Here is a 22,547-nt window from a genome sequence, read left to right on the forward strand (position 1 = left end):
TTTGTGAAGCAAAATAGAAAATACTGCCATTTGATTATTTACAAAATACTCCTTTCTCGGTGAATATGGAAGGCATGACTGAGTGATGGACTGCTTACAGAGAGAAGAGGGTTAGTCCATTTTTATTATAAAGTTGCGAAATGGAATATGTGTATGCTGTTACTTAGTGATGGTGATTTTGTTACAAATGTGTTTACAGTTTTAAAAAAAACAGCTTACTGGGCCACTATTATTATTTACAATTTTACAGATCACCCAAATGTACTAAGATTTTCACAGATACTTTTGCTACTTGTCCTTAAACTCTGAAGACTGCTGATATTTTTATGTTTTTTATTCTCAAAGGAAATTGTTAACAGTGTCAGACAGATGATCCTCCCTGCCCCTTAGATACCTTCATCAATTCTGGGCCTCAGATCTGGGCTGTAGATTAGGTTAGATGGTTGAATAAGTCCTAGTTTCCAGAGACACCCAGTTTGTCCTTAGTCCAACAAGATCACTTCTAGTACCCCTTCTTGCTCTCAAAATTGTACCGACTTAAATGGCAGATTATGCAAATTATAGGGCCCGTCCTTCAGTCGAATGCAACAGCTTTGCTTTGCTGCAAAGCAAATTTAAAGAGGATTTCCAATTTAAAAAAGTCTTCTACCCTACCATCACCAACTTTTTCCCCCCCAATTTTCTACATAAGTGAACATTTCTTACACATGTTGGCCAGATTGTTTCTCTGACCAATTATATGACAAAGTCAGAATTTTTCATGTTAACTAGAACTTGAATGTCCCTATGCATAGGTAAGAGAGTATGGGACAGCAGTCTAAAATATTTGTGTTCTCCATCACAAGGGGACTTAGCAAGAGTCAACACAAATGCATCACTAATACTATAAAAATGAATCTCCTTGCTGCCTGCCTATGGCTCAGCAGCAATCTCTTCATGTACATACATTTGCTTTAGCATTGTCATCCTTAAATATGTTCTTTTCAGATATGTGTCCTCTCTAGGGATGAAGCAGTATGTCAATATTCCCGCCTGTGAAATGGAAAATGAGGGCTTGGAGGTTACTGAAAAGAGAACTGGTGCTCATTATGTATACAAAGTAGAAGAATGTCAGGCACATGTTACCATATAAAACCTTTGACTAAAAATAATTGTAGACAAGGGGTTTTGGATGTCTTTGTTTGGTGGAGCGGGGAAGGGGTAGGGTGTTGGGGGTAGAAGATGTTTGGATTTGAATGAGGAAAAGAGTGACTAATTAACATATAGATGTGGAGTCTCTTGAATTCTTCATCAAAAGACCTCCATCATCAACTCTTGTTTTGCAAATAGCCAGTCAGTGGAATCCTGTGTTTCTTATGAAGTGCCATAGCTATGTGATTATAATAATTTAATGCTGTACATTGTCTTGAACTCTAAAAATGTGACATGCAACTCTGCTTCCTACTGAAATGTTTCTTTTTCGTTACTAACGTACTTTGAGCATGCCAACAAATGCCTATGTGCTCTTTGTGCAAAACCTATTAAACTAATACCATTGCCCTTTCAACTTAGCTTGTGTTTAAGCAGAAATCATAGAACATAATTACAAATGTAATTTGATGAGCGTTTGATTCTGCTTTCTTCACTTTGTCCTGTTGGCACTTTTTTATAATTTTGTTTCTATGCAATTTTTAAGTGCATTTTGAGATCTTTAATTTTCTATACCAAAGTCAATGCCAGTAATTTTAAGAAAAAAAGAAAGTGAAATATTTTAAAGAGTAAAAAATGTAAAAGAGCCTATTGACCTATAAAACATCAAGCCAGAGTGTAACTTTGGGGGAATAGTGAGCACATTTAACATTTCCCCCTTACATTTAGCTATCGGTGTGACATCTGCCAGTTCGCTGGGTACCCCCTGTCCACATGCATTCACATATTGCACCCGCATCACTTAGGGACACAGAGAGTTTATTATATTATTGGAAGCTTTGAAAATTAAGTTGTTATTTGTTGTGCTAGGAGTGAAAATTTCATTTAGATTGACCTCCTTTTCATCTCTTCTTCAGTTCCTCAAAGTGGGGTTAGCAGTTAGCTAGGAGAAGTAATGACAAGGACCTTTCATATTTTCCCAGTGTCCTTGCGATTGCAAATTAATGTTCAGGCACTCCATTCTTGCTTGAGTAGCTTTAGTTTCAAATGCACCTTTCATTTTTTTTTTTATGAAGACTTGTTACTATGGCTCTGAATTTTTGAATGTGGCCAAATTACACTGACTCTCTGAAAAGACCTGACTGAAGAAAAACACAATAGGAGTCTTAAGACAGGGACTGCTGTGCTGCAAACGAAGGCCAGGGTATAAATTGGGGACACAGCATTGAGGTTTTTGCTTTTGTTCTTTCTAGTATGCTCAGAGATAAAGTGGCTTGGTAAGAAGTGACAATTGTAGAGGATGCTATAGCGTTTCGGTTTGCAACCCCAAATGCTCCGATTCTACAGTAAATTTCTTGGAGATGTTCAAATGTGAAATAGAAAATATAATTCTGGCAGTGTTTTGATACATGATAAGTAATCAGTATTCTAGTTTGTTTGTACTAAAGATTATTTTAGAGAAACTTTAATCTTAGAGGGAATAACGTATATTTCCTTGCTTTTTTTTTTTTTTTTTTTTTTTTAACCAGAGCAGCGTTTACTTTAATTTAACATGAAGAGATTGGAAATAAGTCAATCTCCTCCCTGTATGAAATGACATGGAAATTGCTCTGCCGTTATCCAACCCCCCAGGAATGAGAGAAGATAGGAAAAGTGGGGGAGGAATGGCTGCTACTTTTGAGGTCTGCAGTTCAATTTCAGGCATTATTGATTAGATTAAGATTTATAACTGCAGAGAGAGTGAAGGTTTTCAGAAGGGTGTTATTGTTCTATTGTTTAGCTTCTACTGTGGTATTAAAAGAATGTCCAGCCTACTTCTAGGAAGCTTCTAAAAGTAAACTCAAAGAAATTAAAATGTAAAACTCTAGTTTTTTCTGTCCATTCACAAATTTTTATGATGATAAAAAATGTCATTTATGTGATAAGACGTCAGGCATTTCCGCTCAGTGAAACAGTTAAATTTTATGGTTCTCTTTTATTCGGTTCATCTTTTTCTTTCCTTTCCTTTACTTGTATTGTGTTTGTTTGTTTTTTTCTTCTTCCCCTTTCCTTGACTTTCCTTCTTTTCCTTCTTTCTTTTTTTTCTCTCAATGTTGAGTACATAAGTGCACCTAGTAGTTCACTTTAATAAGCATTTACTTTCAGATTTCTAGATAAGGTTCCAGCAAGACTCTGATAATAATTGTTTAAGAATCCATCATCCTGTGTTTGGAGATGATTAATAGTGGAGGATTCTTGTTTGTACGAAAGCCGTGAGCTAAATCTGTGTTACTAAATGCAGGGTCATTCACAGGCTAACCTAGCAGAATTCCCTTCCTGAGCTTACTAGAATGTCAGACACTTCAAAATGGTACCTGTAGAGGCAAGCTTCTTTTTTTAACCTCAGAGTTGGTTTTATTCATAGATCAGAGTGTCAGAACTACTGGCTTAGTTATTTACATTTGTTTTATGTTCAGCTGTCTGCTTGATTTATACTAATGTGATATGTTCCCTTTCTCTCTTCAGCTTAATAACTGGTTTATATTTTGTTTTGATTTTTCAGTCCCGTCTTTTACCTTCACACCAACAGGTATATATTTGCACTTACCCTCCTCCTTTCCATTGTTAGTTTGGCATGTGTTCTACTATTGTGTTTCTGTTTTTATTTCATTTTCTGCAGTAAGTTGGGGGAAGAACTTAAAGTGGAATATAATACTTGATTTACTCACACCAGGCATGTCTTTAAAGTAGAAATGGTTGGTGTTGCTTTTCGTGCATTCGATGCAATTATTTATTCACAATTCCGCGCTGGATCTTAGCCTTGTTTGCATGTGTTTCATTAAGTAGACACACTGTCTCTACCTTCAGCATGATTTAACATGCTAATGATCTTATTGACCATTTCAGACCTGGCAGTGCATTTTTCAACTTAAGCTTTCAAGTTTTCCAACGAAAATTTCTCTCCCTTATAATTCTCTGTCCCCAGAATCAATATTGTTAAAGGTAACCACAGTATCCAGCACATGGGAAAGATAAAACTTTTCGTTTTCCCTAAGTCAGAATCCTAATATTCCGTTCTATTCAATTTCTTTCAAAATGGGTCCTCTTCTGTCACATCACCTCCAGGAAAAGATGTACCTGTAGTTATGCCCTCTCAGTTTTAATCCAGTTATTGCCATCACTAGGAACAGTTATCTCTCTCACACAGACGTCCAGTTTGGAGTTCTTCTAAGTAGCAGAATTTGGCAGCTTTAAAAACACATTTCTTAGAAAATGTGTCTGTATTTACAGAAAAGCTAATCTTCTTAACCACATAGCCTAACTATGTGAAAATCTTTTTTTTGTTATGGTTAAATTTTTCCACCCTAAATGTATTAAGCTGAGGATGCTTTCAAGAGCATTATATTTTGATTATCTATACATGTCTGATGAAAATATAATGAGAAATAATTTGCACAAGCCACAATAAACAAATAGATCACGTGAATTAATAGTCACAACTTGGCATACATCTTTGTGTGTAGAACGGTTTATTTTAACATTTGTCTTTGACTTACTGGTACTCATACTTCTGGGAAAATAATCTAGTAGTTTTTTTTTTCCCTGAGTTTAAGTTTACACTTATATAAAATCATGAAATTATGTGCTCCAATAATAAATTCAAAATGGAAATCCATGGGAATGCTAATGTACAGATGTGTAATAGTTATATTTAATAAGAGTGTACTGATGTTTTGCTTTTTCTTGATTCTCCACCTTATTGGAATATGAAGAAAATAAGAGTGATATATAGATATCTAATTATATATATAATTAGATATATGATATGTATATATAATTCTATACAATGTTTAAAGAAATGTCACTAGTTGAATCAGAATCTGTTACATCGTGTGATTTTTGCAATGCTTCTGTGTAGGAAGACAGGAGGAATTCCATTTTAGAAAGAAGCTCATGAATGTAATAGCTTTTGATATATAAATATGTCTATTAATTGTTCCTTTTTTTCGTAACATTCTAGTAACTTACCAGAGAGGAGGCGAAGCTGTCAGCAGTGGAGGGAGGTAATTATCTTGCTTGTTTTGTAGATCCTACAGGGAATTCCAAATATTTCTTCATCTTCCTCAATGACACCACTTTCTCTGCTTAAAAAGTCTAACTTAAAGGTGGAATTTATTTAGTTTCTTGACAAAGACTCCATTCAGCTGTGCTGTTGAACCAAGCTGTTTACACACAAATGTAGTTGATTGGAGTAGCTGCGTCTCAGTCGGTGACCACCAGAGGGAGGACTTTAACCGAGAAAGAGACTTGCTGATTTAGCAAATGATTAAAAGGAGTTAAAGTGACTGAGCTGTGGCATTTATGAAGATTAACAAATTAGCTAGTTAACAAATACTATCCAAGAAAAAGTGTTCATTTGAAAAACCTGCTGAACACACCAATTGCTGATAAGTTGTAGGTTATGTTTGTTTGTTCTTGTTATGAATTCAACATAGTTCACATCCCCATTTGCAGGAAAATGTGTTGAAATAAAAGAGGAAATCTGGGTAGCTTGTTAACAGAATGTTTCCCCTCCTCTAATTGAAATGAATCTCAATCTTATAGTTATGATTTTTAAAGTAATTATTATTCAGTGAACTTTAATGTATTCACAGAGAAATCACAAATTGATGTGACAACCAGCTTAAAGGGGCTGGAATAAGGTATAAGTTATGTGATGAGCCAAGCTTCAGAATTTTTCACAATAAGATGTTTTTCTTTTTTCTCCAAAACAGTAACATCTAGCTTACAGTGTAAAAAAAAAAAAACCTTCCAACCAAAACCATCTTATAATTCAAATTCAGTGAACTTACTAAATTCCCTTCTTTGTACAGCTGTATAACATGGCTGCTACTGGAAAGATAAAAATGAGTAAGATATTCCTGAATGCAAGGAACATGCCTTCGGATAAGAAAATTACTGACTTTAGTACATAACAAAGAGTGGTTTAAAAAAAAGAAGGTTGACCACCTTTAGCCAATGCTGTACAAATTTGGCAACAAGTACTAATCTTTTCTTTCCTGGGTATTGCTAACTTCCTGTTTTCATACCTGTGAAACAAAGCCAGCCAGTGACAGTCCCAAAGCTAGGGAGGTTTTCATAAGGAATAAATCCACTTGATTCAGGAGTTAAACCAGGGCATGTTTGTGCATCCAGGGGAATTCCATCTAAATCACAGCCCAGACATTCGTGAAAGAGCCTCTGGCATAAGAATATTCTCTCGTGGGTGAATCTGGAATACCTGATTTTATAACCACTTCATTACATGTGTATATTTCAACCTCCTCATTAATCAAAGCATGTGAAAGTGCTTCCTGAGCATCTTTGATATGTTCTTCACTAGCCTCTGTGCGTGGGCATGTGTACACAAGAATCACACACGCATACAGAAAAATAAGCCTGGTTCCTACTCTAAAAGAATTTACAACCTGGATAGAGCAAACTGGCACATGGGAAACAATGGCAGGAACGCATAGGTAGCGAATGCTAGTTGCTACGGCAGGAAGGAAAAATTACAAAGTTGCTGAGCTATTTGGAAAGCTCACTATATCACAAAACAAACATAGCTTTTTAAATTTAAAAATGAAATCCCTGGCAGTGAAACTGATTTATTTCAAATACTAAGTAGAAATGATCATTTTCCTAAATGAAATGCTAAACGATGTTGGGATGTTACGGAGGCAACAGTTCAGTAAAGATTTCAGAGTCAGTGCTCAAAATGTCAGTTATATACAAAATTTTAAAATTATTTATTCATGCAATATATTGAACACTTACTATGTGACAGGTACTAGTTTACTTACTTGGGATGCATCAGTAAGCAAAGTGGATAAAAATTCCTGCCCTTCTAGACCTTACATTATAGTGGGGGAAATGCAAGATGAATAATAAACATTTTTTTTTAAAGTCAACTGTATAATATCAGCAGTTGATAAATGCTACGGAGAAAATAAAACAGGATGAGGACAATAGGGATGCTTTATGAAGGGTAAAGCATTCCTCATTCCTAGCCACTTACGGATGTGTGTGTCAGCGTATGTGTATGTGTGTCTGTGTGTCTATGTGTTTCGTGATCCAGCGAGATCAGAGAGGGAATAATGAACCAAACTCCTACACAACTTCTCTTGTGTCTGTCCCTTAAGCACTGGTTCTCCTCATGTTTCAGACTTTCTGAGTCCTCACTGGACCTCCTACCTCACTTGGTTAATGACACCAAAGCCAAAACCTTCCAGCCATCCTCTTGGACCTCCTGTATCCATTACTGCATTTTGTTGATGCTGTCTCTTACTCCTTTCACTGTCATGTTGTTTCATTTCGAGCCCTACCTCTCCTTTGCCTAATCTATGACAAAAGCTCTCAGGAGTCCTACCTCTATCTATAATACCTTCATTAGCACTATTTCCTGCTAATTCCCTTTGCTCACTGGAGACAGGATGATCTTTTGAAATGCATATTGATCATGTTTCTGAGCTCCAGAAAATCCCATTATCAATAGGACCAATCATGTTTAGAAGATCAGATCCAAACTCGGCATAATATATGCAAAGTCCACAGCTCCAGGGCTCTGCAGACTCACTTCACACCTCAAAATGTGCCAGACCCTACAATCCACTGTGTCACCCCACCTGCCATTTGCCAAGATTGCATTCTCTTATGTGTCCTTACTACACCGTGCATGTATTACATGGGTCTGGACTGTCTCCCCACCCCGCGACCCTTCTCAGTTTACTGCATTCCACCTGCCATGCTCTCCATCAACTCTCTAATGTGGAATTACCTCAATGAAGCACCTAACATAAGGTGATGCCGTTATCTTTTGTTTATATCAGAGGTCAGCGAATCACGGCTCTCGGGCCAAATCCAGCCTTCCACCTGTTTTTTTAAATGAAGTTTTATAAGAATACAGCCAGGCCCATTTGTTTACATATTTTCTGTGACTGTGTTTGCACCACACTGGCAGAGTTGAGTAGTTATCAGAGAAACTGTATGGCTTGGAAAGCCTTAAAACGTTACTATCTGGTCCTTTACAGAAAATGTTTGGCAAATCCTGGTAGATATGATTGTCTCTGATGAGAGAGTGTGAGTTCCTGGAGGATGGAGATTACATGGTTTATTTATCGATAAATGGGTTTTTAATAATGCAATAAATGTAATTTATTGAATTACATAAATAAATGTGATAAATCATATGAATGATTAATTTTTGAAAGATGTCACCTATAAGTAAGAAAAAAATGAATGAGCCATTGAATAAACGAATGTCAGAAGGCCTGAGTTCAGTCCTTGGTGACTTCAGAGAAATTTTGGAGGCTGTATTTTTTCCTCTAATAAAAGGAGAAGGTTATCTAGAACTCTGTTACAATTGTGAACATTGCAAATGTGGCTATTCCTGGAAAAGAGAGAATGAAGATTGTGGTAAGCAAAGAGACCCCTTCCCAACTTAAAAAGGGCAAAGAATTTGTGAGAAAATCCAGGGAAATGATCCTGGAAATATTAAGTAGCTGTTTCTATTCATTTGTTTGCCTTTGCTCAAACATTCCAGGCAATGTGTCCAAAAAACGTACTTAATCCAAACCACAGCATAAAGCAAGAAAGCAGAGAAAACCTGAGAAGGGTGGGGTGGGAAAGTCTGGCTAATCTGGTAGAGAATGCCAATACCACATTCCCTGTTGGTGGGAGGTGAGGAAATAGAGCTCAAGCCTTTGCTTCTCTTTAAAATATTGGCAATTCTGAGATCTAGGCCTTGGCTTTAGAGCTCATTCAATCTGCCAGTGGGAAGGGGAGACAGCCTATAGCCTTGTCAGCTTCCTCCCAGCCTCCTTCACCATTTCCCCAGCTCCTGGACTCTGTAGTGTTCTATTTTGTGATTTAGCAGTTCAAGTAGGCTTTCTTGGGGTGAGTGATTGGAATATCAAGAGAAGAGTAGGAATTGAAGGCAATTGCCATATAATTACTAAAGTGCATTTGCCCTCTTTTTTCTTCATGACATAAATCTATCCACTTAATATATTATATGATAATATTACATAATAATATTGAAGAAACATGTTAATCCCTATAACGACCATGTGTATTTTTTCTGCTTCATATCTTAAGCTCAAATATATAAAGGTAACCTGGGAAATTGTTTAAAAAAAGACCTTAGAACCCATATTAGAGTAGCTACATATGACCTTGACTTCCTCAAAGTCCTGTCAGATCTGCACATGGCATTTTAAGGTTCATTATAGACCAGTAATCATGGCTCACCTTCTGCCTTAAATAATTAGCATTCCAAATTCAAGTCTAAACAGAAAACTAGGATGTAAATCGATAAGTCAGCTTGCTGTTGGAAATCCCTCATATATATGAAAAGGTCTCTCTGCCCATGATGATATCAAAGCATTCACTATGGAAGTGTTTTTCAGAGGGAATCAGAGCAGCATAAAAATATTGTCTGTTTCTTTTGAAACATTTAAGTCAGTCTGTGGAAAATCTCCTCTTGGCCCATACTTCAGACGTCCTATAACATCTCTGCTGTGTCACATATGGAGTTTTATTTTTAATAACTTCTACAGTGATAACATTCATAGTTTAAGTTCAAAGAAAAATAAAATAAGAGAGCAAAAGATTACTAGATGCAGAATTTCTAGAACTAATATCTATTTCAAGGCTCCAGATATCTACATTATAACTTGCATTTAAATGTTTAACATTTCAACAGTTTGGAAACGTTACTCTTCAAATCATGATTTATCAACAATTTTAATAGTAAGATGGCTCAGTTTTAACAGCTTACACTTCCGATATTTTCTCCACTCTTCCTTTTATTAAGAATATTCCAGAGCTTTAGGAAATTTTAGCACTCTCCAGTATATGTGTTTATAAAATCTTAGATTAGAGTGTAAGCTCTAGGGCCAGGCTGCTAGGGTATGAATTTCAGCTCTGCCACTCACTCACTTTGTATAACCATGCACAAACTTCTTAACCTCTCTTAGACGTCCCATTTCCTCATCTTTAAAATTTGGGTAACGGTACCTCCCTTGTAAAATTGTCGTGATGACCACATGAGTTCACACCTGTTTAACAAAAAAAAACCAGAACAATGCCTCACACATTATAAGCAAAGGGTAAATACTTATTTTTATTATATAAATATATGTACCCACATATGCATACAAAAATGAATCATAAGTACATAGCCTTTGTTTAGAATGGATTATTTCTCAACCATCATTTACATACTAAATTTACTCAGTAGACTACGTGCTAGAATAAGAACCATGGAAAGTGAAATATCAGATTCTTGCTTCCCAGGTAAATAAGAAACATAATTATTGCATTTTAACATAGAAAATAAAACCACCAAGAAAATCTTTGCAGAGCCTGTAATGCCAGTGTGTTTATTGTGAATGGGATGTCACCTCTTTTGCTGAATGGAGGTAAGTATGAAGTCGGTGTTGGAAAAGGGAATGAAAAATCCCACTTGAACTCCAGTTTGAGTCCCTGGCTCTGTTGGTCCAGGGCTCCCATTAATAATCGCTGATGTACTTGGCATTCCCAATGCACAGTAAAAGAGGAATAACATCTTCTGCTGAAAAATAACAAAATTAACACTAATATTCTTTTTAGTGGACATCTCTGTTTTATCAGATTTAATTCATCAGCTTTCCTTTGCTTATGTTGGGATTTATGACATTTTACATTGTCACCATCGGAAAATGTTGACAAGCTCACAGAACTGTGCTCTGAAACGTTGATGAGGATCTGTGTAAAATGTCACAGAGCCCCAAACTCATTAAGTATGAAACATGGTTTTGGAGAAAAATATGCCAGTGCATTTAATTTGAAGAATCTATTGTCTGAGTAAAGAGGCTTGTTTCATTTGTTAATGAAGCTGTAAGGAGTCACAATTTTTTAATGGGTCAAAATGAAGAAGTGCCAACTATCTGAACTAGGGTATTTTTTTAAGCCACTAAAGGACTCAAAAATATGTTCATATTCCATGTTTGATTTTTAACCATTATGACTAAAGGCAGAGTAGAACGTTGCAAATGATACGAGATTTTAGGTCTGATGCATAACTCTTCCCGTGTACAGTTATGGCTGTGTAAATGGAGGTACATCCCAGGACCTTATATTACAGTTGCCTTGTGTGTAGAATAAAAGGGATAATAATGTCATTCAGCATAGTTCATCAGATGATTTGTGAGCATAACAACATGAGGAATGTATTGGAATTTTAAATAGAAAATATTATTCTCTATTCATATAACATTTGCTTTAATATATTTTTTTATTTAGGCCCGGACTTCTCAACATCAGTGAACCTGCCACTCAGCCATGGCTGGCAGACACGTGGCCTAATACTGGCAACAGCCACAATGACTGCTCCATCAACTGCTGCACGGCAGGCAACGGAAACAGCGACAGCAACCTCACTACCTACAGTCGCCCAGGTTAGGGACACAGAGAGAGCTTGATATGTATAAGCTTTTTAAGGAACTAGCCAGAAGATCTTTTCTTTCCCTCTCCCTACATGGGAAGATAAAATTTGACCAGTATTTTATCCAATGCTGACTATTGAGCAAAATAGCCTGATTTGAGTATTTTCTCCATCCCTTAACCTCCATACTTTTGCTAAAGTCCACCAAAGAAATTTTGCCCAGGTAATTGGGAAGATAAATTCTACAATCAATAGCAAATAAGGACAAAATCATGTGAAAATATTTATTTATTTATTATTTATGGGAGACAGAATCTCACTCTGATGCCCAGGCTGGAGTGTAGTGGCATCAGCTTCCTGAGTTCCAGTGATTCTCATGCCTCAGCCTACTGAGTAGCTGGGACTACAGGCCTGCACCATCAGGCTCAGCTAATTTTTTTATTTTTTTTTAAGTAGAGACGGGGTTTTGCCATGTTGCCCAAGCTGGCCTCGAACTCCTGGCCTCGCGTGATCCATTCACCTCGGCTTCCCAAAGTGCTAGGAGTACAGGCGTGAGCCACAGTGCACGCCGTGAAAGTATTTAACTTTTTTTTTTTTTTTTTTTTTGACAGAGTCTCACTCTGTAGCCCAGGCTGGAGTGCAGAGGCACTGCAGAGGCACAATCTCAGCTCACTGCAACCTCCGCCTCCTGGGTTCAAGTGATTCTCCTGTCTCAGCCTCCCAAGTAGCTGGGATTACAGTCACACAGCACCACACCCAGCTAATTTTTATTTTTTTAGTAGAGAGAGGGTTTTACCATGTTGGCCAGGCTGGTCAAAAGTATTTATGTTGATAAGAATGTATGTGATTACAATTTCTTTTACCTTGTTTGTTTGTTTGTTTGTTGTTTTTTGAGATAGGATCTCGCTCGGTCACCCAGGCTGGAGTGCAGTGGCATTAACACAGCTCACTGCAACCTCAACCTCCTGGGCTCAACTAACCCTCTCACCTCAGCCTCCCGAGTAGCTGAGACCACAGGCGCCCAACACCATGCCTGGCTAATTAAAAAAAAATTTTTTGTAGAGATGCAGGTCTTGCTATGTTGCTCAGGCTGGTCTCAAATTCCTGGGCTCAGGTAACCCTCCTGCCTCAGCCTCCCAAAGTGTTGGGATTACAGGGGTGAGCTACTGTGCCTGGCATACAATTTTTAATTGTAATTAAATAATCTTTAATCATATTTAATCATTTTTGAGATTTTGGAAGTAACACAGATCAAAAGGTAAATAAATTCATAGTCATAATGAACCAAATTCTTTAATAGCAAAAATAATAATAATCTACGACAATAATAACAAAAAATTTAAATAAAAATTAACTGAAATTTAACATCAGATTTTATAGTATAGTAGCAAATCCTGAGGACAGGATATATATATATATATATGTGTATATATTAAGTGTGTGTGTATATACACCTATATGTAAATATATATACACTTATATACATATATATGTATATGTATATATATACATATATATGTATATGTATATATATACATATACATATGTATGTGTATACACACATGTATATAAGTGTATATATATATATATATACACACACATACACACTTATATACATATGCATATATATAGATATATATATACTGCAGGTGTGCATGCATACATTTATTTTCTGTTGTTTGTTTTTTGGGTCAGATGTATGTGTGAGTAAATTATCTTGCTAAAATTTCATGCCAAAACATAATAGTAAAAAATCGGATGTACAGTCTGCAAGATTTAAAGAAATAAAAATTACCAAAGATTTCTTACCAAACAACCCCTCCCCCCAAAAAATCCCAATATTCCCAATATAGGAAATATTAAAATTATTAAAAATATTGTATGGAATCTCTATGATGATAGAAGTAAAATACCCTGTGTGCGAGAGAGAAGTTGGAGTTAAGTAAAGATGCTATGCACTATGAAGATGAAATCACAGAGCCGTCTGCATGTCTGCCCTTAAAGCGAATCCTGAGTCTCCACTGGACATGGATGTGACCTATCCATGTGACCAAGTCTCTGTCCTCTAGAGGCCCATATTCTGAATGTCTAGACAGATGGAGACTCATGTAATCATAAGTACAAGAAAAACTGGGTTGAGACCTATAGGAGAGAAAAAATGGCGATACCCATTTAAATTAATAGGTAGAGCTGTGTTGTCCAAAATGGTAGCCACTGGCAACAGATGGCTATTTACATTGAATTAAATAAAATATAGTTTAAAACTCAGTCCCTCTTTTGCACTAGGTACATTTCTAGTGCCCAGTAGCCACACGTGACTAGTGGCTGCTGTATCAGACAAAGCGGAGTAGACCACGTCCAATATCTCCGAAGTTCTGTTGGATAACACACGTATAGACAGATTGGTGAAACAAAATGAGAATGCAAAAACCACATGATCTTTATAGTATTTCTTAACCACTGTTAAACAAAACTAGAAATTAGAAATAAGAATAGCAGAGGCCAGATGAAACAAATATTTCTGTTCCCTGACGGTTCATGGTTGAAAAGCGGAATAGTTCAATTCAGTAGGATAGAGAAATTACACATTTTTCTTAAGATTATATTCCCATTTACATCTTTAGGAACAAGCATGTTAATTTATAATTTTTAAACATATCCAGTTAAAAGCCAATGCTGCAGGTGACTTGTTAATGTTGGTACCACTTTTGGACAATATGAATAAAATAATGATATTTTTACCATTGTAATTTAACTAATTTTCCTATTTAATTTAGAAATATTTTAATTTAGAAATATGATTTCAGTTCTTCCTACCATTTTAATATTTTCAACTGCAGGCCATATTTTATATATATATATATATATATATGAATGTATATATTATGTATGTATATTCAGTTTTTTAATGTCCAAATATTTCAGTGGAGAGAAAACTGGAGTGGAAATGAGATATTAGATATTTAAGTATTATTTCAGGCTTACTTGAGTCAATGACCCAGGTTACTATGATTCCTTTTGCTATTATTATTGTCATTTTATATTTCTTTGGTTGTCATTATGAAACCATGAGAAAATGATTATATAGCATGTTCTGGATAATGATTATCCAACATGGCTACAACAAGAACTAATAGAATTCTCCTTCGTACTATTTATTATCATTTTACTCCTGTTCCTCATATCTTTTAAATGTATTTTATAAAATACCTAAGTCTCAAGTTCTTTGATCTATGAGTAGTTTTTTCCCTTTGGATTTTCAATTTATATGCTTTGTCTGTTGCTTCAGCAGCTAGCCAGTAGCTTCAAGTAATTCAGTCACCAAAGACTAGAAAATAAAAAGTTGGCACGTAATGATTTACATGTATATATTATTTTAGTGGAATTCGTACTAATGAGGTTATTAAATGAAAATTATTTTAAATCGGGTGAATTGTTTACTTCAGCACTATCAGAAATTCAAATTTATTTAGTCTACAAATTCTGTGTACCCTCTTTTATTTTTTCAATTATTAATTTTCTTTAGAAAGCACATGTGGATATTTGGCCATTTTTATTGATCTTATTTAAGCCCACTTGTACTTTACATAACGATTTTCTTATGACTCACAAAGCTACGTAGAAAGAAATTTAAAAGGAATAACCATGCAGAATGATTTTTTCCTTTTCCTCTCCATTGCACATAGCTGATTGTATAGCAAATTATAACAACCAACTGGATAACAAACAAACAAATCTGATGCTCCCTGAGTCAACTGTTTATGGTGATGTGGACCTTAGTAACAAAATCAATGAGATGAAAACCTTCAATAGCCCAAATCTGAAGGATGGGCGTTTTGTCAATCCATCAGGGCAGCCTACTCCTTACGCCACCACTCAGCTCATCCAGTCAAACCTCAGCAACAACATGAACAATGGCAGCGGGGACTCTGGCGAGAAGCACTGGAAACCGCTGGGACAGCAGAAACAAGAAGTGGCACCAGTTCAGCACAACATCATGGAGCAAAACAAGCTGAACAAAGGTGAAGAGGCTTGCACGTATTCCCATCTGTTTCTGTGTGATACTGTCAGCACCTCAACTAGATGTTGAAACTTGTCTGCGACTAGCAAGTAAAATCTTTTCTTCTGTCGCTGAGATTTTCTTATTTCTTTGGTTTCAAAATTTCCAGTGTCAAAGAATTAGTTAGCACAATAATAACCTTGGAAAATTTATTTTATAATAATATATCAGTATTTTCAAATGGTTTTGAGATTAATTTAAATTTAATAGCAGGTGAAGGATTGGGATGGACAATCTTTTATTCATGAGGCAGATGTACAACTGTCACAATACCTCACATTTTCAATAAATAGACTATCCCATTCTTTCCACTAGAGGATGGAAGATAATTGCTTCTATGTGGTCATATAAACCAATGGCATTTTTATATCAACCTGAAATAAAATAATTAAATTAAACTTGAACTGGAGAAGTGGTTCAATTTGTTGTATGTCTCCCACCTTGTGTGGTTATTAAGACTGCTACAATGTATAATTTTAGAACCTAAATTTCCTTGGTTGACCTGATTGAAGTCTGTCCGTATAGAACCTAAAATAAATTGAGTTTAGTATTAACTTGAAGCTGCAGAATGGTATTCTGTGGCCTGAAGGAAATGTTTCTTCCTAATGTTTCTTACAAAGTGTATGAGTTGGAAAAGATGATAGGTGTTTGATTTCTTTGTAGTCCTTTAGGCTACTGCCATAATAACATGATTTGCAAAGTTATACCTCTAGGAAAACCAGGATTGCTCTAATGTGAGTAGATGGGGGCAATGCATCCCCACCTATTCCAGGTAAAGAATACACTGAGATAATTGGAGACATAGACATTTTCTTGAGGTTTGGGTTGGGAACATTTTGTTCGAAAATGCGATTTATCGCAGTTGAAGATTACAAAAATATAACTTAAAAATTTCATTTAAGTTAATATTATGTTTTAACTTGAGAACGAAGTCAGCTAGCCTTTTCTCAAGTTTAAGAAAGTACTTGATTGGTATAATAACCGAATTTAATAAATATGGATCGAGACTCCTGCATAAGTTCATAACAAAGACTGACAAGACAGTTTCTGTTATCATGGAGTTGGCAGTGGTGATTCAAACTATTGTCAAATTATTCCTTCATAGTGTATTGTTTTACTGTGGACTTCGGAAAGGCCTGAGAGCCTTCGTACAAATATTTCAGAACTCTGATTTATTGTTTATGCTGCTTGTAAGCAGATTTGGTATGTCAGACTATAATAAAAAACCTGGAATGCAACTAGATGACAGATTATTACTGACTACATTCCAGTGGCAAGCTTATCATTTGGATTTTCACCTTTGCCTAAGTAAGCAGAAGCATTTCTGGGGCAAATTAAGATATTTGTTTTTTTTTTTTTGAATCATAGATATATTTTTTATTAGATATAACCTTGCTGACAAGTTTCAGTTTTATTTTTATGTATTGTGATTTATTTTTTATGATTTGCAGACATTTTTGTGATTTCTTATTAAAATCATATTGGTATTATATTATTAAAGTTATTTATAGTTTATATATATTTGGAGTATAAGCCTTTTTATATCCTGACAATCTGAATACAACAATAAAAGAGAAAAAAAGGCAAATAAATGGTCCAATTTGTTTCTTTAGTTACTCAGAAATATAGAGAAAGCAGAGATGTGAAATCACTCATGAAGAGAAAATAAATGTTTATTGTTTTTTCATCTGATATGTCTAGATTATCGAGCAAATGACCCAGTTCCTCCAACTATCCCATACAACCAATCATACGACCAGAACACAGGGGGATCCTACAACAGCTCAGACCGGGGCAGTAGTACATCTGGTAAGTAAGGTGAACCAAAGAACTTCTCCTTTAAAAAGCTGGTACTTTCCAAGATTACACATTGAGTGCTAATGGACTGACGTATGTAGGTGACATGTCTAAATCACTTTATGTAATTTGAGTCTCAGGCATGTGTCTTGTCTCTGCAATTTGAGGGACTTTCCACTCACTAAATCATTTTATGTTCTATTTGGCAACAAAGACTGAGTGTCCTATTTTCTTTCTTGTTAATGAGCTTTAGCAAAGCCAGAAGAAACATGTCTGCCTAATCTGTAAAGGCAGTTGAAACTTCTTTTTCCCCTTGGCCAAAATATAACTAAAAATGTTGCACAGAGTCAACCTGCTAAATATGTTGCCATTTGAAACGAGCCTATAAAAGCACATAATGTTTGAGGACACTTGAGCAGAATCAAAAGCCGAAGAGACAGTAACATGAGATTCAGGTACAATAGGAACCTGTCGCAGTGTCTCATCCCTCTACGATCCCTCAGTTCTTGCTCTGAAGCCTCGTAAAGCAACCTCCCAACCTGCCTGTAAGTGCCTCCCAAAGCCGCATTGAGGCCTCTTCCCTGGGGTCTTCATGCTATTGCAGCTGTTTGCCAGCTGTTTTCCTGATAGGGGCTGCAGATGGGAGCTTGCTGGGTACTTAAGTCCTGTTTTTCTAATTAAAGGCAGTTCGTTATTAGAACTAACATGTGGCACGTCACACCACAATGAGAACAAAAGCGACTGATCTTGACTCTAGCAATGTTTCTCCAGGAGAGGGTAGAAATGCCACTTCCCAGCAACTGGATTAAAGTTGTTCTTAGGTGCTTTGAGCCAAGAGTCTCCACCCCTCTTCTGTAATGAATATGGCAGTTGCATTTTACAGTTTTCCCTTAACTAACATGCTGGTTTGGCATTGTCTAGCCTGTGTTTCTGTTGGAATTGAGGGAGCTTAGAAATGGCCCTTTACCTTTTAGATTTACTCTGATTCTATTATATGTTGTTTGTTTGTTTGTTTTAACAATTAACATCTTATTAAATGACTTCTTTTTTGAAACTAAGTCAATCCTGAATTAAGAGAAATATTTCAAGGATCTACTTTTAAGAAAATCATATGAAATATTTTAATATTTGATTATCTTATGCCATTTCATCTTTGAATTTTTAGTCACATAGAGAAAACCATATCTTAATGGGAAAATAAACAATGATTCTAGGTTATTAATATTTAATTGACCTTCAGTATCCCTCAGCTTAGATAGCTAGATCTGGATGTTCTACTGCTATATATCATTTGATATTCTGTGAATATATGGTAAAAAGATGTAAAGATGTGTGATGGTAATTAGGGAAGAGAACAAAGCAAGTAAGTAAGGTATAGGAGAGATCTGTGTCAGGCCTCTCCGGACTGATGGAGTCGCTACAGTAGATGTATATCAGGAAACCCAGAGGAAGGCGCGGGTTAATGTCTAGTCTACAACCCATGCACGGCTATCCCAATGCTGGACACCTGAGTGGTGGATGAGAGAACAGAGGCACATACACATAAGACTGATAATTGTAGTTTATTAATAACAGCCTGTCCCCAGCCCACACTCAGTGTGGTAACATAGCAGTACAAGAACATCTGGCTTAACAAACACTGCCATTTGACTGAAAATTCCCAAGTGACAAAAAAAATCAAGGCTCATTGAATATGACCAGACCTGATTAACATATTACGTGACTTGGAGAAGAGTTGGATAGGGTTAAAAAACTAAGGCCAAGACAATGCACTGATATAAAGGGACCTTATGGGAAAAATAAATAATTATAGACTCATCATCTATCATTCACATATGAATCTAAAATATAACATATTGCAAAGGGGGATATTTTGTCCCCAAATATTTGTTGACCTAAAGTTTTCGTTAAAATAAATGCTCTCAAATATATAGGCTTCTGTGTTTAAAAAATATGCCAAATCTAAAATGAGAACACTGGAACACTTGAATAATTGGGCTATGTCAAACTGCTAAGAATGTTCAAGCAACATCATTTTACCATAAGCCATCATTGTATAGAAACAGTGGCTGAAAACACTTCTGTCCCCTTTAAAAATCATTTTTCTGCTTCTTTTGTCATTAGTTCTATCAGTTATTCCAGCTGTTATTTCATCTGTACTTGCCTTTCTGAAGAGAACTAGTAATTTCATTGTGCCTAAAACATTTCAATGGACAAGTACAAATTATATATATTCAGTGATTTAATGCAACAGTGGAACTCTAATAGATCGTATCTGTATCATATTGTATTTTAGGTTCCAGCAATTAAATAATAGAAAGGCGTTCCAGAAAATATGTCTACAGCTCATTTGTTTGAGATGATAATCCATAATGCAATTAATTGCTATAGGAAGATCACTACTAATGATATGACTTGAAACATTCATTCATGGTTTTATTGCTTTTTTGCTATTTATTTTGCAGTTATTCATGGCAGTACCTTGCATGTTCTCTTGTACAAAGTTCTGTTTAAAATTAATGAAAAAGCGTGTTTATCTCTCTATATAAATGAATTATAAAATCATATTTACAAAAAATAATTAACTTATGACTAATGGAAAAAGCTTAAAGGCCAGAGATCAATGGCTTGTATTTTATTTCCTTTCTAGGGAGTCAGGGGCACAAGAAAGGGGCAAGAACACCCAAGGTACCAAAACAGGGTGGCATGAACTGGGCAGACCTGCTTCCTCCTCCCCCAGCACATCCTCCTCCACACAGCAATAGCGAAGAGTACAACATTTCTGTAGATGAAAGGTAAGAGGAGCGTCCAAACAGATGTAAACAGTGTAATACGATTGTTTCAGCCCATTTTCAGCAATTATTAAACTAGGTGGTCAAGAGAAGACTGATTCCTAAGGTCCACAAACAGTTGCCTTTAAATAAAATAGTGCTGGTCAGCAGGAAGTAAAAATTCTCCTTGCTGCTTCCAAAAAAGGAACCTGTGCTTTGAAAGATTCTTTTGGAACTTAGAATGGAATAGAAAAATGATACATATTAGCTCATGTATACATCCTGTATGTGTATACACAATTTAACATATGGATATATAATTGTGTGATTTTTGAATATTAGAACTTCTGTGACATGTCTTGAATTTTTTGAAATATAATCGTGTGGATTTATACCACAACGATGGGATCCCGAAGGCTATTTGTTCTTAGATATTATCACCTTATGCTGAGAACTCTGTACAAATGTCAACTTTACTGGATTGTTTCTGCCAAAGACTTAACAAGTATAATAATCTACATGATAGCAATTAGGACGTTAGTGTACCTCTTTCTCACTCCAGAATCTGTAGAACTGGACATGGTACCGCCAAACGAAACAAAACAGCTGCTTCTTTAACATAACCAAAGGAGGCAAACTCCTTTAAGGTGAAGAATTAATGAATAAATCATAAAATATACCTGAAAATACAGTTTTTTTCTGTCACAGCTGTAAAGACATCATTCCTTCATTCTCCACGCACGGAGAAGTATATTGCTATACCCAGAAACAAAGCCTCTGTGCTTCAGTTTTCTAATAATCTTTTTATAAAATGCATTTTTAAGTAAAATTCTTTTTTTTTTTTTTTTTTGAGACGGAGTCTCGCTCTGTCGCCCAGGCTGGAGTGCAGTGGCACGATCTCGGCTCACCGCAAGCTCCACCTCCTGGGTTCACGCCATTCTCCTGCCTCAGCCTCTCCAAGTAGCTGGGACTACAGGCGCCCGCCACCACGCCCGGCTAATTTTTTTTGTATTTTTAGTAGAGACGGGGTTTCACTGTGGTCTCGAACTCCTGACCTCGTGATCCGCCCGCCTCGGCCTCCCAAAGTGCTGGGATTACAAGAGTGAGCCACCGTGCCCGGCCGTTAAGTAAAATTCTTATATGAAAATATTTACAGGGAACTTTCATTATCCACAATATTTATGCATTTTAACATTCTTGTGAACAGTGAGTTAGCAAATGTTGAACCATTTGTCCTAGGAGAAATACAGGGCTAGATTCCTTCTAACCTCTAGTCACAACATATGTGTCAACTGACCAATACATAACCTTGTTTTACGTATGTTTTTCTAAAGATGCTTATTTAATATATACTGTTCATTTATTAACATGGAACCCAATAAGTCATTCCTCAGCAAAGCTTATTTCATAGATTTTTTTTTTTTTTAAGGCACATCGCAGCCTTCTAGGGCTTAGAAACACTAAAGAACCCTTCAGCACTTCTTTTGAGGGCCATTTTAAGCAGGGAGATTACTAATATAAAGCTTAAAACATTTTGACAAACATGGCACTAAATGAACCATGAAAAGGATGCTTGTTTACCGTGTGAGAACTGACACAAGAAAGCGAAGTGTATCCTTGTTTTACCTCAGCTGGGAACGTGCACATCAGGTGCTCAAATGTTTGGCCTCTTTGTGAGTCCGTGGGAGTGGCCATGAAGATGCCACAGATCCCAGTTTGGGGGTTTACAAATAAATTACACCGAGTCAGTGAATTTGCAGATATGGAATCTGCAAGTAATGAAAACAGAACTGTATGTTTTATTTGGTTTGGTTGGGTTGGTTTGGTTTGGTTTTGTTTTTAGAAACAGGGACTCACCCCAGAGCTCGAGTGATCCTCCTGTCTCAGCCTCCCAAGTAGCTGGGACTATAGCCTTGTGCCACAGCGCCCAGCTAAGTTTATTTTTATTTTTTTGTAGAGATGTTATTTCACTGTGTTGCCCAGGCTGTTCTTGAACTCTTGATCTCAAGCGATCGTCCCACCTCAGCCTCCCAAAGTGCTGGGATTGCAGGCAGGCATGAGCCATTCTACTTGGCCTGAATGCATTTCCCAAGCTATTTTAACAACATTCATTGCTGCTTTCGTTCACAAAAATAAGAGGACTAAAATGAAATAAGTGAATATAGGTTAAAAAAAAAAAAAAAAAAGCAATATAGGAGCTGCAACTGTGCCCCAAGGAGAAAGACTGATTCTAACTGAGAAGAATGAAGGTTTCGTGACTGGCTACATTTGTTCTTGACCTGGACAAATGAGAAGGTTCTCAGTTAAGAAGAAGGGGTTTTATGGACATGGGACCACACAGATGTGG

General features: G+C 36.2%; 1 protein-coding gene across 4 annotated transcripts in view; it reads left to right on the forward strand.

Moving 5' to 3' along the window:
- Nucleotides 1-22,547, forward strand: part of ROBO1 (roundabout guidance receptor 1) — a 1,192,968-nt gene that overhangs the window by 1,131,122 nt on the left and 39,299 nt on the right. For 2 of the 4 annotated variants that reach the window (XM_030801652.1, XM_030801651.1), the window contains 6 exons: nt 3,671-3,697; nt 5,129-5,171; nt 11,431-11,585; nt 15,259-15,594; nt 17,334-17,441; nt 20,080-20,224. In XM_030801652.1, the coding sequence (XP_030657512.1) occupies nt 3,671-3,697; nt 5,129-5,171; nt 11,431-11,585; nt 15,259-15,594; nt 17,334-17,441; nt 20,080-20,224 (814 nt within the window). The remainder of the gene's footprint in view (nt 1-3,670; nt 3,698-5,128; nt 5,172-11,430; nt 11,586-15,258; nt 15,595-17,333; nt 17,442-20,079; nt 20,225-22,547) is intronic. The other 2 variants (XM_030801653.1, XM_030801654.1) reach the window with 2 other exon arrangements.

This window comes from Nomascus leucogenys, chromosome 21, assembly GCF_006542625.1.
Source record: "Nomascus leucogenys isolate Asia chromosome 21, Asia_NLE_v1, whole genome shotgun sequence".
Classification (NCBI taxonomy): domain Eukaryota; kingdom Metazoa; phylum Chordata; class Mammalia; order Primates; family Hylobatidae; genus Nomascus; species Nomascus leucogenys.